This window comes from Crinia signifera, chromosome 12 (assembly GCF_055691185.1).
Source record: "Crinia signifera chromosome 12, ASM5569118v1, whole genome shotgun sequence".
NCBI lineage: Eukaryota > Metazoa > Chordata > Amphibia > Anura > Myobatrachidae > Crinia > Crinia signifera.
This window is the reverse complement of record NC_139228.1, coordinates 62,318,463-62,335,667: the sequence shown is the minus strand read 5'-3', so window position 1 is coordinate 62,335,667 and position 17,205 is coordinate 62,318,463. Positions and strand designations below refer to the sequence as shown.

The 17,205-nt window shown below is 49.4% G+C and overlaps 2 protein-coding genes across 3 annotated transcripts in view; both read right to left on the bottom strand.

The window, feature by feature from the left end:
• Positions 1 to 6,287, bottom strand: part of RIN3 (Ras and Rab interactor 3) — a 45,083-nt gene extending 38,796 nt beyond the window's left edge. The window contains exon 1 of the mRNA XM_083167602.1: positions 6,023 to 6,287. Coding sequence (XP_083023728.1) covers positions 6,023 to 6,048 — 26 coding nt within the window. The 5' untranslated portion in view covers positions 6,049 to 6,287. The remainder of the gene's footprint in view (positions 1 to 6,022) is intronic.
• A 6,487-nt stretch (positions 6,288 to 12,774) lies between these two features.
• The window catches only part of SLC24A4 (solute carrier family 24 member 4), a 127,709-nt gene continuing 123,278 nt past the window's right edge, over positions 12,775 to 17,205 (bottom strand). For both annotated transcript variants that reach the window (XM_083165849.1, XM_083165850.1), the window contains exons 16-17: positions 14,805 to 14,870; positions 12,775 to 13,743 (exon numbers count right to left, since the gene is read on the bottom strand). In XM_083165849.1, coding sequence (XP_083021975.1) covers positions 13,591 to 13,743; positions 14,805 to 14,870 — 219 coding nt within the window. In that variant the 3' untranslated portion in view covers positions 12,775 to 13,590. The remainder of the gene's footprint in view (positions 13,744 to 14,804; positions 14,871 to 17,205) is intronic.

Genomic DNA, 17,205 nt, shown 5'->3' with positions numbered 1-17,205 from the left:
GACCATCCACTAGAGCATGGCGGGAGAATAAAATAAGTGTGCCAAGCGTAGCGAGTCACGGCGCCCGAAGCATGACAAGCACAGCGAGCCATGCGAGGGGACGCGGTGCTACGTTTCAGTGTCCATGTCGACTGTGTTGAAATTCAGGTAAAAAAACAGTGAAAAACCCCACGTTGACCTTTTGACTGTCGACCTTGCCCATGTGGACCTAATGCTTGTGTCGACCTAATGCTTGTGTCGACCTAGACCCATGTTGACCCACTGATTGTCGACCATTGTGGTGTAGACCTAATGATCCATAAGTCCCTGCCCCAGTGAAGCTTACAATCTATATCCCCATAGATTGTAAGCTTGCGAGCAGGGCCCTCCTACCTTTTGACTGTCTGTTGTATCACTGTCTACTTTGTAACGCGCAACGGAATATGCTGCGCTATATAAGAAACTGTTAATAAATAAAATAAATATTCCCCATACAAGCACAGGGAGAACATACAAACTCCACACAGTGACACCATGGTGGGAAATGAACCCATGACAGCACTGAGAGGCAGTAATGCTCACCACAATCAGAAACAGCCATATTTACAATGATTTGCACATTTCTGTGCATGCATTGTTTTGTATCAGGCACAGGAGCCAATTACAGGTTTGCAAAAAAAAAAAGTCAACGGTAAAATCACCACAAAAATGGAAATTCCCGCAGGTTCATTGAATGGGTTGGGATCATTTGAGCAACAGTCATTAGGTCGACAGGTCATTAGTTCGAAAGGTCGTTAGTTTGACAGGTCATTAGTTCGACAATGTCTAGGTCGACAGTCAAAAGATCAACAAGGGGTTTTTCACTGTTTTTTTTACCTGAATGTCAACACAGTCGACATGGACAGTTTAAAGTGCACCGCATCGCTTGCTGCGCTCGCCATGCGTCGGGCACACTATTTTATTCTCCCACAACGCCCTAGTGGATGGTAGGGCATGAAATACCGCCTGTCGGCACATTTCGGCTCATAAAACAGTGAAAAACAACATGTCGACCTTTTGACTGTCGCACTAATGACCTTTCGACCTTTTGATTGTCGAACTAATGACCTTTCGATCTTTTCCCATGTCGGCTTATGGTGTCGACCTAATGACTGTCGACTATCATGCTGTAAACCAAAAGACCGCATCCCCATCAGTGAAATGTTGTAAGATATAACACAAGCTAGCATATTACTTCTTGTCAATCTGCCAGAATTAACAAAAGTTATACACACACACACATATAAATTTAGTGAGTCACATCTGTCCTACACAGGCAGACTCGTCCTAATGAAGCCGCATCCCATGTGAATACCAGACAGAACGGAGAATCAGATATCCTATTAAGGAAGCCTTCACCACACAGCGCTGAGGCCTTGAATACATCTTGGTCAGCACTTTCAGTCTGTGTAATTATAGATTTGCCACTTTTGGTGTCTACTGAATGAAATGGTGTCTAATCTGCTGCAGTATCTATGTGACCGTCATGTTGGGAACGCTGAAGGCCACATATCCTCACAGGACAGACTTTGCACTCTCATTTCCACAGAAAAACGCATTACCAGGCACATTCCGAACCTAGTCATGATAACACCCAAACCGGGTCACAGAATCGACTGCATGATACATTAAATCCGCCACTCAAGGCCGGCAGCGCTTAGATTGACACCTGAAATAGCATTAGGTCGACATCCAAAGGGTCGACATGAATTTTTTAATGTTTTTTTTTAACCCAAATGTCAACAGAGTCGGCATGGACCCCGTCACCTTCCATGGGTCACTGCGCTCGCCATGCTTCAGGCACTATTATATTCTCCCACCATGCCATAGTGGATGGTAGGGTATGAAATACCGCCTGTCGGCACAAACACCCTGAAAATCTCATGTCGACCTTCAGCTTGTGTCAACTTCTGGCCCTGTCGACCTTCAGCGGTCGACCGAATGTACTTCAACCTAAAAAGGGACTAACTAGTGACCGTACCTCCCCAAATGATGCAGTGGCGGATGGTGAGATGAGCCAAGGATGCCTGCGGAGCGCAGGCGTGCATAAGAGTACGCAGGTCATTTTCCGATTAAACATCGGAACGCGATGTAACATTCACACGCAGGCAAGGATTAGTAAGAGGGCGGCAAAGGCAACTGCGGCCTGCGCAGTGTTGGATGTAGCGCCTGGTCAGGCCCAGACAGTTCTGTGGTCATATGTGGAGAGGACATGACTACTGCAAGCTCATGTTGGTAACTCCCTGAAACCAACCTTATAGCCTTGCAGACTATAAAAGTTTATATACTACTGACAAATAATGAAAAGCAAATATACATAAGAATCCCAGAGGCGCTGTAACGTGACAGGAAACGCCGACACTTCTGCACGCAGGAGACAAATTATACGGATCACAGCAGGTCCTCTCTGGCTAAGCAGGAGTTAAGTCCTACACTATACTGGGTCCTTGTTCTCTCTAACATATTCCATGAATCTGAAAGGGAACATTCCTTTGATGTTATTTTACAGCAGCAGCCAATGAATGGTCTTCCTGTACATGGGGGGGGGGGGTAGGTGAATTCTTACTTACAGCCTATCTGTAGAAAAGGGGGAAATTATATAGTTTAGAACAGGATTACTGAACAATAAAGGTCACTTCCGTAGCAGTAAAGCTGTTTCCATGCCATGGTCATATTTTTATAAGCAAAGTGCATGGATTAGTATGACCAAGTTGATTACAAAGCTGAGGACCCTGCTCCTCACAGTATATAACTATCAGACTGTGGCTTCCTGCTGCCTCCATTCTATGCCTCATATCAGGTCAGTGCCCCGGTCACATGCAGCCCTGTCCTCCCTGACATATCATTCATCTTCTGATATACTCTGTGCTGCTGGGGGACCCTGCTCCTCCCACTATATAACTCTCACTATGTGGCTTCCTGCTGCCTCCATTCCCGTCCTCACATCATGTCACTGCCCCTGTCACATGCAGCCCTGTCCTCACTGACACATCGCTCATCTCATGATATACTCTGTGCTGCTGGGGACCCTGCTCCTCCCACTATATAACTCTCACTCTGTGGCTTCCTGCTGCCTCCATTCCCCTCCTCACATCATGTCACTGCCCCTGTCACATGTAGCCCTGTCCTCAATGACACATCACTCATCTCCTGATATACTCTGTGCTGCTGGGGACCCTGCTTCTCCCACTATATAACTCTCGGTCTGTGGCTTCCTACTGCCTCCATTCCCCTCCTCACATTACACCGCCTCCAACTGGTAATCATGCTGCTGGATTTGGGGCACAGTGAGCGAGGCCACAGCCCTGGTTCTACATGTGTGCAGACTGGAAAACATCAGGTTTGTGCAGTGCAGGGATGGCTAACCTTGACACTCCAGCTGTTGTTGAACTACCCATCCCAGCATGCCCTGCTACAGTTTTACTATTTGCCTATGCTAAAGCAGGGTATGCTGGGATGTGTAGTTCAACAACAGCTGGATGTCAAGGTTAGCCATCATTGGTGTAGTGCTTATTCTAGCACTCTGCATCCTTCAAAATCCATGCAGTGCCTCTTCTCTACCCGGGGTGTCGCTGTCTGCTGTGGTGCTTATAGCACTGGTCTGATAAGTGCTGAAATACAGACCACACTGTGCTATAAGCACCACATTAGGGAGACACATCCAACGCTAATCTTATTCCTGAATACCAAATATAGGCGTGGTTATTCTTTCCAGTCAGCCATCGCCATAGACACAGCGATACGTGAATCAATGGCAAGTTGCGCATTCCTGGTGACTGAAGCCTCCTGACAAACCTCCCCCTAAGATCTCCCCTTTCCACGGTCACCGAGGGCCCCTCTCGCTGCCGTATAAGGGACCTGGACGGATGCAATGATCAATGGATGCTATTCACTTAATAATCCAGCACACCACAGCCCTTGCTGTCCAATACTATGACCCATACCCCCTGGGCATGCACTAATCACCAAGGTGTTGCCATTTCTTGTCCATTACCTGTGGGTGTGGCTGTAATATGACCCCACCCCTGTTTCCCCCTGAAATGTCAATGTTATGGGAAATGTTCCGATTTAAATCAAAATATGTGAACAATAAGAGTAACTTGGCAGCTTGCCTGGAAGAATATTTTGTATTACCAGATGTATGTCTGTATGGAATATATATATATATTGAAACAAATGGTGGCACTCCAGTGGGATTGGTAAAAAAAAAAAAAACATTTTAATGTGCAGAAAAAACACACATATACATACACAGACACACACTATAAGCAGCATGGCCCCCCTAATATAGCCCCAAGCAATGGACCCTGTTCCCAGCAGCTCTGGAATAACTGGCCAGCAGCAGCAGAGCCTGATCTGTACAGTCAGCATTTCCCAGCCAGACAGCAGCCACAGTATCCTCATTTCTCCTATTGGGACACACCAACGGCTCACCTCTCCATACAGGCAGCACCAGGACTCTGGGCACTTCTGCGTACAGGCAGCACCAGGACTCTGTGCACTTCTGCGTACAGGCAGCACCAGGACTCTGGGCACTTCTGCGTACAGGCAGCACCAGGACTCTGGGCACTTCTCCACACAGGCAGCACCAGGACTCTGGTCACTTCTCCACACAGGCAGCACCAGGACTCTGGGCACTTCTCCATACAGGCAGCATGGAGAACAGGGTTATTAGTTCGACATGTTTTTTTTTTTTTTACTGTTTTTTTGAGCCAACATGTGCCCACAGGCAGTATTTCATGCCGTACCATCCACATTGGTGTGGTGGGAGAAATAAATGGTGTGCTCGAAGCATGGCAAGCTATGCGAGGGGATGCAGTGCTACGTTTCGGTGTCCATGTCAACAGGCGGTATTTCATGCCCTACCATCCATTGACGTGGTAGGAGAAATAAAAAATAAATTGTGCGGTGGGAGAATAAAATAGTGTGCCGGCGAGCGCACACTATTTTATGTCAACACAACATGTGCTGACAGGGGGTGTTTCATGCCCTACCATCCACTAGCGCGTGGTTGGAGAAAAATAAATTGTGTGCTCGAATCACGGCGAGCGTAGCAAGCCATGCGAGGGGACGCGGTGCTACATTTCGGTGTCCATGTCGACCAGTGACGTGCGGTGAGGTCATTGCCTGGGGAGGCTCTGACCTCCCCCCCCTCTGCATGGTGCCGGACTCCCCGCTGGCCGCGCTGCTGCATCCTCTCCATGTGTGTGATTGGACAGCGGATCCAGCACTGGATCTGCTGGCCCAATAACATCTGGGGGCGTGTGTTCATACTGGTGCCCCCTGTCATTGCGGCACCAGTAGAAGTGTCGCTTCCCCATTCATTTTCAATGGGCTTTTACAGCCCAGTGCTGCACACTGCCCCCCCCCCCCCCCCCCCCCCCCCTCCCGCTGCCTCCCACCCTCACATACAGCAGTGTAAGAGGGTGGGAGGCAGCGGGAGAGGTATAAATTATGACAAAAATAAGTGAAGATATATAAATATCTTCTTTTTATTATTTTCATCATTATGACAGGGGAGGCACTGCCTCCCCTGCCTGCACATTCTGAATTGTCGACATGTCCAGACTTCCACGCGGGCAGCCTAGTGATAACATTATTACTGGATGCTAAGGTCCAGTTACCTCTTGTCCCAGCTTATCATATCCATCCACAATGCATCAGCTGGGGAAACCAGTGGCTGCCAGCTGCTGTGGAACTACAAATCCCAGCTCTGCAGGCACAGCAGTTAGAGAGCCACAGACTGCCTAAGCTCTGCAGTGAATACATACATACATACATACATACACACATACACATTACATACAAAAGTTTAATTGAAACCAGTTGCAGGAGCAGTAACCCGGGCTGCACATAGTACATGCCATGAGACTGCAGCGTGTGGGACCTCAGCGCTACATGCTGGGACTTGTAGTACCCCAGAAGTGAGCAGAGCCGCCAGTAGCAGAGTGGCTGGGATTATATACATCTATGCCATGGTGCAAGGACACAGAGACCCCCTTACCCTGGATCCTGGAGGGTCCCGTCCATCCCGCAGCAGTTCCGGCCTCATACGCCCTGGCACTGGGGGAGATGTATCCCGGGGCCGCTGAGCCGGCTGACACCGGAGCCCCCGCGCATGATGCTACTGCTGCTGCTTCACCTCCTGCACAACTTCCTGTGACTTGCTGCTGTCCAGGGGCACTCAGGAAGGGGCCGGCTCTGTACGGGGACTACAGCGGGGAGGGTCCGGGGGATGCCCCGTCACCGTGTCATTGGGCTAAGCCAGCGAGACTAGGGAGAGAGTCTGGAGACACGCATTCCATTACATTGCACTGAGAGAGCGCATCAACACCCCAACCCCCCCCCCCTCCCCCGTGCACCCAGAGAGCGCATCACCCCCCCCCCCCTAGTGCACCCAGAGAGCGCATCAGCCCCCCCCCCCCCCAGTGCACCCAGAGAGCGCATCAGCGCCCCCCGCCCCCCCCCCCCCCAGTGCACAAAGAAAGGGCACCCCCCCCCCCCCCGCGCAGCACCCATCAACCCCCCCCCCCCCCAGTACACCCAGAGAGCGCATCGAACCCCCCCCCAGTGCACCAGAGAGGGCATCAACCCCCCCCCCCCCCTTGCACCCAGAGAGTGCATCAGCCCCACCCAGTGCACCCAGTGAGCGCATCCCCCCAATGCACACAGAGGGCACCCCCCAACGCAGCACCCATCATCCCCCCCCCCCCCCAAGTGCACCCAGAGAGTGCATCTCAGTCTACCCAGATAGGGCATCAATCCCCCCCTGCATCCAGAGAGCCCATCACCCACCCCAGTTCACTCAGAGATCGCATCACCCCTTTCCCCCCAGTGCACCCAGAAAGGGCATCACACCCCCCATTGCAACCAGAGAGCGCATCACCCCCCAGTGCACACAGAGAGCGCATTATCCCTCCCGTGCTCCTTGTAAATGTGTGTGCTGACATTAATCATTTACTTACGGTTCCTTACTGACACATGGCAACAACTGGGTTAAAGGAAATATTTCTGTGTCTATTTATAAATAATTTCTCAGTGTGCGATATTGACGCCCAGAATCACAATGCAATATGTGACTGTACCGGCGCTGGGTGCTATTGAGGTTCTGGAAGAAGCCCATTGTTGCCTGAGCTGGCCGCACATATGTAGTGGACATTGCCAGGGAGGGGCCCTTATGTGACACACGGCACTACTATTATGGGCATTATACTGTATGTGACACATGGCACTACTGCTGTGGGCATTATATGTGACACATGACACTACTATTATGGGCATTATACTGTATGTGGCACTACTGCTGTGGGCATTATATGTGACACATGGCACTACTACTGTGGGCATTATATGTGTCATCGACCACCCTCCCGTCGCTCTAACTCTGGCGTCTAACTTCCGTTACGGTTGATCTAGACGCAGTCGTCTTTCTTAGGCTTCTAACAAGACTGATTCGACGAAGGGTTGGTCAATCATAACATGGTCAATCTAGACAGCTACGATCCGCTATACCATAACTGGGCCCCGGCCCTTGGCTAGTCTTATACCCCTCTCACACCGCATCCTCAACCCGGGTTATACGATGGGTTAAACCCAGTTCGCACTCTCTATAATGGGCGTCCGGGGTTTAGTGTGAAAGCGTCAGACCCGGGATTGCGATCAGAAAGGGGTAATCATCTAACATTATACATATTTGAAATTTCTTTAATAAATGTATTTTAATGCCATAACAACCCCCTTGGGCACCTGCTGCTATTAATGCACTGTTTGCATTTGTTCTACACTGAAATAAAAAACTTCATTGTAAGCTGGCTTTGAGCGACGTCAAACTTCTGCTTCTCGCATTGTCTCCGGAAGCGACATGTTTTATTAAAACAACTGTATAAAATGATATTGGGCCTTATTCTAGTTCACTCTTATACCACTTTTACACCAGAATGCCGGGTAGGACCCGGGAAATTGAACCCGGGAAATTACCAGGGCATGCCCTGCCTCAGACCCCATTTACACTGCACTTCAATCCAGGTTATTCCCGGGTAATGCCCTTTTACACTGAGAACGGATCAGCCCTGCCTTTCCTTGCTGCTGTCATTAAAAAATGGATTTTTGGCCTGTTGATGAGGTCACAACAAATGGAACATGACACTCCTCAAGTTTTTTTGCTGTATTAAGCTGAAAATATGCATAAAATCATCATACATTGGAATCTTTATAGATGTAATGTATTCTCATAAAGAAAGATGAAGATGCGTATGAATACAAACTTGTAACACACTGGGACACACTGTGTGACAGCCAGCGTGTGTTCCTGCAGATGAGGCTGTAAACTCACTGGGGAGAGTGCTTCCAGCACAGACTGTTGCTGTAGTGTAGGGCACAGTCTGCACACAGCGTGGTAACGCTGCTTCTGCTGCGCTGCTCCATGTGCGGGTCTCCGGCAGATGACACTATCTGCCAGAGCCGCAGAAGCACCAATCAGCTCTTTGCGGCCTTCTCCCTGCCAAATAACCCGGATAATGACCATTTACACCACCCTGAGCCCCGGATAAGCCCCGTGTCCGACCCTGAACATTTGCCGGGTCAGATTCCCGGGGAACAGTACCCGTGTTATTTTTTTTCAGCCCATTTACACCATGCCCTGCCCCTGACTGGAGAGGCAATATCCCGGGTCCAACCTCTGGTGTAAAAGGGTTATTAGAGGCAAATTTCTTCTTAGCTGGACAAAACCATGTGCACTGCAGGGGGCAAATGTAACGTGCAGAGAGAATTAGATTTGGGTGGGGTTTTTCTTCAAAGTGAGATCTATATTGCAGTGTAAAAATAAAGCAGCCAGTATTTTCCCTGCACAGAAACAAAATAACTCACCCAAAGCTAAATCTCTCTGCACATGTTACATCTGCCCCCCCCCCCCCCCCCCTGCAGTGCACATGGTTTTGTCCAGCTAAGAAGGAATTTGCCTCTAAGAGTGAACTAGAATAAGGCCCATTGTGTAATAACGAAAGTAGATAAGAACTTCCACAATGTTACAGGAGAAACACACACACACACACACACACACACACATATATATTTGGAAACTCTGCCCTCCACCCCTACTGTGTGTTGCAGAATCAGTTACAATAGGTGCCCATGTAGTGGCCAATTTATGACAGAGATGGGTGTATTGGTATTTAATCTTTATTAGTCACAGTACTAACATCTAAATAATGTTGATATACATTCAATCCTGAATTTAGGATGGCAAGTCTGGTGCACCTTGAGCGCACCTGGCGGGGTGATCACAGCCGTGCTTAATAGTTCTGAGCTGCTGTGATGGGGTGATTCCTACTGTCAGAGGACAGTTTGCCGGTCTCTGGTCTAATCCCTGTTACTTTCTCAGCAGAGCTCTCTAACCCCGGTGTACAATTGGTATGTACCAATTTTGGGGGCTAGTCTGCACCTGGCAGCAGGGCTATGGGCCAGGGGATGGGGGGAAGTGTCCGGTGATGGGTATATGGGGCGGAGCAGTAACGGAGGATGGCGTCCCTTACCTCGGGTGGTGCACCTGCACAATGGTATCCTGTTAAAACCTCCCCTCGCCGTCTAGATCCTTGTCTTCTTGCTGAGGTCTGTGTGGCAATCACCTCGTCACAGCAGCTTAGCACGGCTGTGATCACCCCACCAGGTGCGCTCATGGTGCACCAGACTTGCCATCCTACATTCAGGATTGAATGTATATCAACGTTATTTAGATAATAGTACTGTGACCAATAAAGATTAAATACCAATACACTCATCTCTGTCATCAATTGGCCACCAGGGCCGCCATTAGGGGGGGTCTGGGGGTACTTGAGTCCTGGGCCCCAACAGAAATGGGGCCTGGGTGGCAGCAGTGGATTTCTGTCATTTAGATAAAAAAAATTACATTTTAAAACAGGCATGCTGCGAGCCGACACGCGGTATGACTCGCACGAGTAGGTAGCTGGAGCTCAGCGGGGAGTCGTAAGTCAGTCGGGAGATGCCACTGAGCAGGGAGTCGGAGTTCTGCTGTGAGCTGCAGTTGAGCGGGAGGCCAGAGCTCTGCCAGAAGCCGGAACTGAACCAGAGCTGTGCCGGGAACAGGAGGTGATGAGCCGGAGGTTAGGCACGGCAAATAAACCCCCCACCCCCTTCAGCCTGAATGTGGGGGGAATGACAGCTGGCGGGAAGGGAGGCGGGTCCGGATGAGCACACTAATGTCCACCCAACGTACCAGCTCGCTCACGGCTCTACGGGGATGCACGGAGCCAAAGACACTGCACAACCCGGGGCCCCTGGCTAGAAAGAAGACACTGCCTATTCCCACAGACCTCCAGGTAATTGCTCTCCTGAGCACCTGAGCCAGGGCCGGATTATAATGGGGGCACAAGGGGTCAGTACTCCCGGGCCCCCCCTAGCTAGGGGCCCCCTGTGGTTGGCATGTATTTTTCAACAACAACAAAAAAGATATATATATATATATTTTTTTTTTAAGCTAAAGATTTTGTGCATAGGAGTGGGGTACTGCTGCAGCTTCACCTATCTGCCAATGTGACAATGATTAATGGTGCTGAGCATTGGGAGCCAAGGCACACTGACTGCACAAGTGTGCAGTGCATTACTGGGAGTTGACTAAGTCCCATGACACTTTGCACCAGAGGGCAGAGGCTGAGACGTTTGTGCTGAGCTCTGATTGGTGGAGCTCATTACATGCTTCTCAGGCCCATGAAGAACAGCAGCGGCAGCCTAGTCATGGGAGGGTTTTTAATCAGAGGCAGCATTGGGACTGTGAGGTCTCCTACAGAGTAAGGTGCAGAGGGACAAACACAGGCTTTTCATGTGGTATGTATGTATGTGTATATATATGTATGTATATATATATATATATATATATATATATATATATATGTATATGTATATATATATATATATATATATATATATATATATCCCCTGCAGTTACCCATTGACCAAGTTTATACTGCCTTTACTCTGTGTTTTGACAGTGTAATATTCTCCCATGCAGTTGGCGGCCAGTAGTGACAAGTGCAAGGGGGCCCCCTGTCTAAAGTGCCCCGGGCCCCCCAAAAGCTTAATCTGGCACTGACCTGAGAGTAAGCTCTTCTGCACAGTCTCATTATGCTGCCCTCTCTATAGTCTCTCCCCATGCCACTCTTCCCCCATGCCTCTTGCTCCCTATGCTCTCTCTCCCCCATGCCTCTCTCTTTATCTGCATGTCCCACCTGCCTGTCCCTCAACATTTAGAGGCACATCTGCCCCTTTATCAAAGTGCACCTCCATGTGACATTTGGCAGTGATCTGGGGACACCAAGGAGGACTCCCTTGGTTTAAAGTAAAAGAGTGAATGTGGATCTGGAGGCTGCATTCTTGCACCAATGCCTCCTCACTCCCTATTTCTCCTTTTCTTTCACTCTCTCTCTCCCTAATTCCTCTTTGCCCCTTCTGTCTTTTTCCCACCACATTCTCTCTCTCCTTTGTCCCTCTTTTTTTGGGCCTTATTCTAGTTCACTCTTTCTGACAAAATCCTTCTTAGATGGACAAAACCATGTGCACTGCAGGTGGGGCAGATGTAACGTGCAGAGAGAGTTAGATTTGGGTGGGGTTTTACTTCAAAGTGAGATCTATATTGCAGTGTAAAAATAAAGCAGCCAGTATTTACCCTGCACAGAAACAAAATAACTCACCCAAATCTAATTCTCTCTGCACATTTTACATCTGCCCCACCTGCAGTGCACATGGGCCCTTATTCTGATCGGTGCGGCCGGATCCGAATATGCGGCCAGGACCGTGCGTGCGAAACCCCGCCTTCCATACGGATCGCCAACTCCGTCCGTACGCGGTAAGAAGCTGGCCGAACGGACCGCACGTGCATTTTTCACGGAATACGCCTCCTCCATCTCAGGGAACCTCCCCCATCATTCGATGGTCGCAGACCATCGAATGCAGGACCGAGTGCTCCACCAGCTCCCGCAACCTCAGACCACACGGACATTTTTCCGTGCAAAAGCAGGGATCTGGGCGGGCAGCTGACATCCGGCAATGTCATATGTCCGCCCCCTACACGTGCGTCACGGGCGCATTACCATACGTACGCCCAGCGTTTGCATGGGAACGCCCATGAAACGCGGGGCGTATGCATATGGTAATGAGCCCAAATAGCCCTTCACGCCCCTCTCCACCCCCTGTTCGGAGTGTTCACATATCATGCGGGATTTGGCCGTACGCCCCGCTCGCACATGCGCAGAGACGCCTCTGCACATGCGCAGACACAAAACATCGGCGGGCCGAACACACGCGGATATAACCGCACCGACCAGAATAAGGCCCATGGTTATGTCCATCTAAGAAGGATTTTGTCAGAAAGAGTGAACTAGAATAAGGCCCTTTGTGATCCTCTTTCTGTGTCTCTCCCCTCCATTCTATCTTTCACTGCTTCTGATGTAGCCCCACCTACATTATCCACAGCTCCGTCCACCCATGCGCCCCACCATTACCCTATGGGGGCCCTGCCATTTTGTCAGTCCTGGACCCCACAATTTGTGATGACAGCCCTGTTGGCCACTACACGGGCACCTATTGTAACTGACTCTGCAACACACATCTGGTAAAAGTCATCCGCTTCAAGTCATAAATGTATCGGCGATCTAGATGCATGTGACTAAGCATTACCAGTACACCCATCAGAGCGCAAATTCCCAGAATCTAACATGATTTGTAAAATGACGAAAACTCCTCAAAATCGTTCAATAAACACAAATATTGTATTTGATATTGTGCATTTAAATAAAACATTCCTTTTTTATATATCTTTATCAAATATCCTTTGATACAAGCACAAATACAAATAAGGTTATATTAAATTATCTTTACAGTCTCTGTAATAATGTGCAATTGGGGTTTGATACCACTTACGTCCCATTATAAAAAGTGTGCTTTGCAGTTGTTAAGAGTAACGGTTAGTAACTTCCTTAAGGTTAATATAATATAGACGCGCAGTTTTAGGTGTCCTTTTGCATCCCAGAGAAACATTGATTTAGCGCGTTCCGTCATTTAAGAGATTCCCCAGGTTTGCCCGTCTGGCAGATTATACAAACGGTCCCACATAGAAAAAAAGATGAATTAGCATGCTATCTGCTGTACCGCCTTGAAGTAAGGGGTTAAAATGTCCACATGTGCTTGGTGTAGTATATACGGTATAGGTTCTGGATATGTAACGCCTACGGTGCGCTGCAAACGCAGAGCTATCGAGAATCCTGTCCAAATGTTTTCAACCGTTGCAAATAGTTTTTTTTTTTTATCTCATTATAAAAATAAACCAGCAGCAGTTTTACACTTCTTTGGAAGACGCTGACCCCCCCATTCCGGGTCATGCTATCTGGACGGCAGATTACCCGGCGCAGATAGAGTTCATCTTCCTTTACATTCTAGTAGAAATCTACTTTCCTGGCATCTGCGACGAGGAGAAGACTTCAGGTTTTTCCATAGGACGGCAGAAATGGTCTTGGTCGCTAGGTGGAGCAGAGGTTTAAGTGACTTCGGCCCACGTGGTGGTCATCAAATATCATCCTGGCACATTGGAAGGTTAACGAAGGTGAAAACGTTGTATTCTATCAGAACGGAGAAGCACAGGAAGATGGCGTACAGGAAGAAAACGTAGAATCCCAGTTTCTTATCCAGTTTCCAATTGTTGACGTGAACTCCGATGACCTGACGGGAGAAAATGATGTTTTGTGAGGTGACATGGAAAAAAGGAGAGAAGGATAGGTACGTTCTGTATCACCCCTGCTAGATAATGCATATGGCGAACATAGAAAGATAATAGGGTTGCTGGGCTCAACTGTTTGAATTGGACTGAGCTGCCCCACCCCTGGATCCGCAACTGGCAAAGACCAAGTACCTCCCACCGATTCTAGCCCCATGCTAAGTGCAGAAATACACCTCACTCCACATGCCGCAGAACCACAGGTTATGCTGCCATGCCACGCCCACAAATCAGATCAGTTCTGTGTGCTCGCTGCCCAGTTTCCGCCCCTAAATGCCCAATCAGACAGAAAGACAGATTCAGCCAAGTTCTGTCTAACCCAGCAAAGGACGGACTACGCAAAGAGATCCCACCAACTCAGAATCAGCTCCTACGCTTTCACCACCTACCATGGGAGGGGGGTTTCAGTAGACACTAGGTCGACATGCATTGGGTCGACCACTGAAGGTCAACAGGGCTTAAGTCAACACCTGAAAGAGGTCGACAGGGTTGGAAGTATTAAATCGACAATGGCAAGGTCGACAGTCATAAGATTGACAGGCGGTATTTCATACCCTACCATCCACTATGGTGTGGTGGGAGAATAAAATAGTGCGCCGAGCGCAGCGAGCCATGCGAGGGGACGAGGTGCACTTGGATCCGGGAGAAAAGCGTGAAAAACTCATGTCAGCCTTTTGACTGTCAACGTAATGCTTGTGTCGACCTTTCAACCCTGTCGACCTATTTCAGGTGTCGGCCTTCAGTGGTCAACCCAATGCATGTCTTCCTAAATAGGGTCAACCCAACGACCCCTACCCTTCAGTACAGAGCGATGTGCCGCTGGATAATAACATTACGTACAGCTGTAGAGTGTTCTTTAGTGCCCATTACAAGCAGTGCTGTAAGAGGCAACACAAAATATCCCGGTGCCTCCTACCTCCTCCCACTGTCAGATGCCTCACACTCCCTGCAGGGATACAGTAATATTACAGGCATGTACATGTGTTTGTTATATTCCCACACTTACAGTAAGGGCCACAGATCCCAGCAAGAGTATGACCGAGTAGACGAGTCCTTTGCTGTTAATTTTCACCTGCAAGAAAGAAAACAGTATTATTATATAATTAGTCTAATTATTCCTAGAACGGCAATAAAGAAAACAGAATGGGTATGATACATCAACTAATTAATACCCGGTCTACATTATAAACGATGCGTAGTACCAGAAGAGTAAAACAGGCAAATCAGTAAAACAGGCAATGCTAGTACCCCTTACGGATATCTCAAAATCAAAATATTCTGAACACCGTTTTATAGAAAAAAAAAAGTGTTTTTGTCTCCAACTTTTTCATATCAACCTATTGCTTGTGTCGACCTTTTGACCACGCCAACCTTTCCTATGTGTCGATCTAATCAGTGTTGGCCAATCTGGGGACTGTCGACCTCAGGACGGCATACCCCCATGAAGCCAGTCTGGTATTAAAGAAGATTCCACAACAAAATTCAGAACTTACAGATGTCTGGAAATTGCAAATGCACCGGTCACATGCAGCAGGGTAGAACCGACTGTGTCGGCTATAACCTGCCGACTGAACAGTCCTCTACTCTAACCATAGATTAATAAATGAAAATTGTTTTTCTTCCATTGTGGAGCAGAATTATTTAGTATGGATGAGACAGAAAATCTTCATCCTATTTATAAGACATCTTCCAGGTCACTTAAACCAGTGGGACCCCCGTCTATACCACATCCCAGTGCCTCCTACCTCCACCAGTGGGACCCCCGTCTATACCACATCCCAGTGCCTCCTACCTCCACCAGTGGGACCCCCGTCTATACCACATCCCAGTGCCTCCTACCTCCACTAGTGGGTCACCTGTCTATATCACATCCCAGTGCCTCCTACCTCCACCAGTGGGACACCTGTCTATACCACATCTCAGTGCCTCCTACCTCCACCAGTGTGACACCTGTCTATATCACATCCCAGTGCCTCCTACCTCCACCAGTGGGACACTCATCTATACCTCATCCCAGTGACCCCTACCTACACCAGTGGGGCACCCATCTATTCCATATCCCAGTGCCTCCTGCCTCCTACCTCCACCAGTGGGACCCCCATTTATACCACATCCCAGTGCCTCCTACCTCCACCAGTGGGACCCCAACTAGACCACATCCCAGTGCCTCCTACCTCAACCAGTGGGACCCCTGTCTATACCACATCCTAGTGCCTCCTACCTCAACCAGTGGGACACCTGTCTATATCACATCCCAGTGCCTCCTACCTCCACCAGTGGGACCCCCGTCTATACAACATCCCAGTGCCTCCTACCTCCACTAGTGTGACACCTGTCTATATCACATCCCAGTGCCTCCTACCTCCACCAGTGGGACCCCATCTATACCACATCCCAGTGCCTTCTTCCTCCACCAGTGGGACACCTGTCTATTCCACATCCCAGTGCCTCCTACCTCCACCAGTGGTACCCCCATCTATACCACACCCCAGTGCCTCCTACCTCTATCAGTGGGACCCCCATCTATACCACATCCCAGTGCCTCCTACCTCCACCAGTGGGACCCCCGTCCATACCACACCCCAGTGCCTCCTACCTCCACCAGTGGGACCGCCTTCTATACTACATCCCAGTGCCTACTACCTCCACCAGTGGGACACCTGTCTATACCACATCCCAGTGCCTCCTACCTCCACTAGTGGGTCACCTGTCTATATCACATCCCAGTGCCTCCTACCTCCACCAGTGGGACACCTGTCTATACCACATCTCAGTGCCTCCTACCTCCACCAGTGTGACACCTGTCTATATCACATCCCAGTGCCTCCTACCTCCACCAGTGGGACACTCATCTATACCTCATCCCAGTGACCCCTACCTACACCAGTGGGGCACCCATCTATTCCATATCCCAGTGCCTCCTGCCTCCTACCTCCACCAGTGGGACCCCCATTTATACCACATCCCAGTGCCTCCTACCTCCACCAGTGGGACCCCAACTAGACCACATCCCAGTGCCTCCTACCTCAACCAGTGGGACCCCTGTCTATACCACATCCTAGTGCCTCCTACCTCAACCAGTGGGACACCTGTCTATATCACATCCCAGTGCCTCCTACCTCCACCAGTGGGACCCCCGTCTATACAACATCCCAGTGCCTCCTACCTCCACTAGTGTGACACCTGTCTATATCACATCCCAGTGCCTCCTACCTCCACCAGTGGGACCCCATCTATACCACATCCCAGTGCCTTCTTCCTCCACCAGTGGGACACCTGTCTATTCCACATCCCAGTGCCTCCTACCTCCACCAGTGGTACCCCCATCTATACCACACCCCAGTGCCTCCTACCTCTATCAGTGGGACCCCCATCTATACCACATCCCAGTGCCTCCTACCTCCACC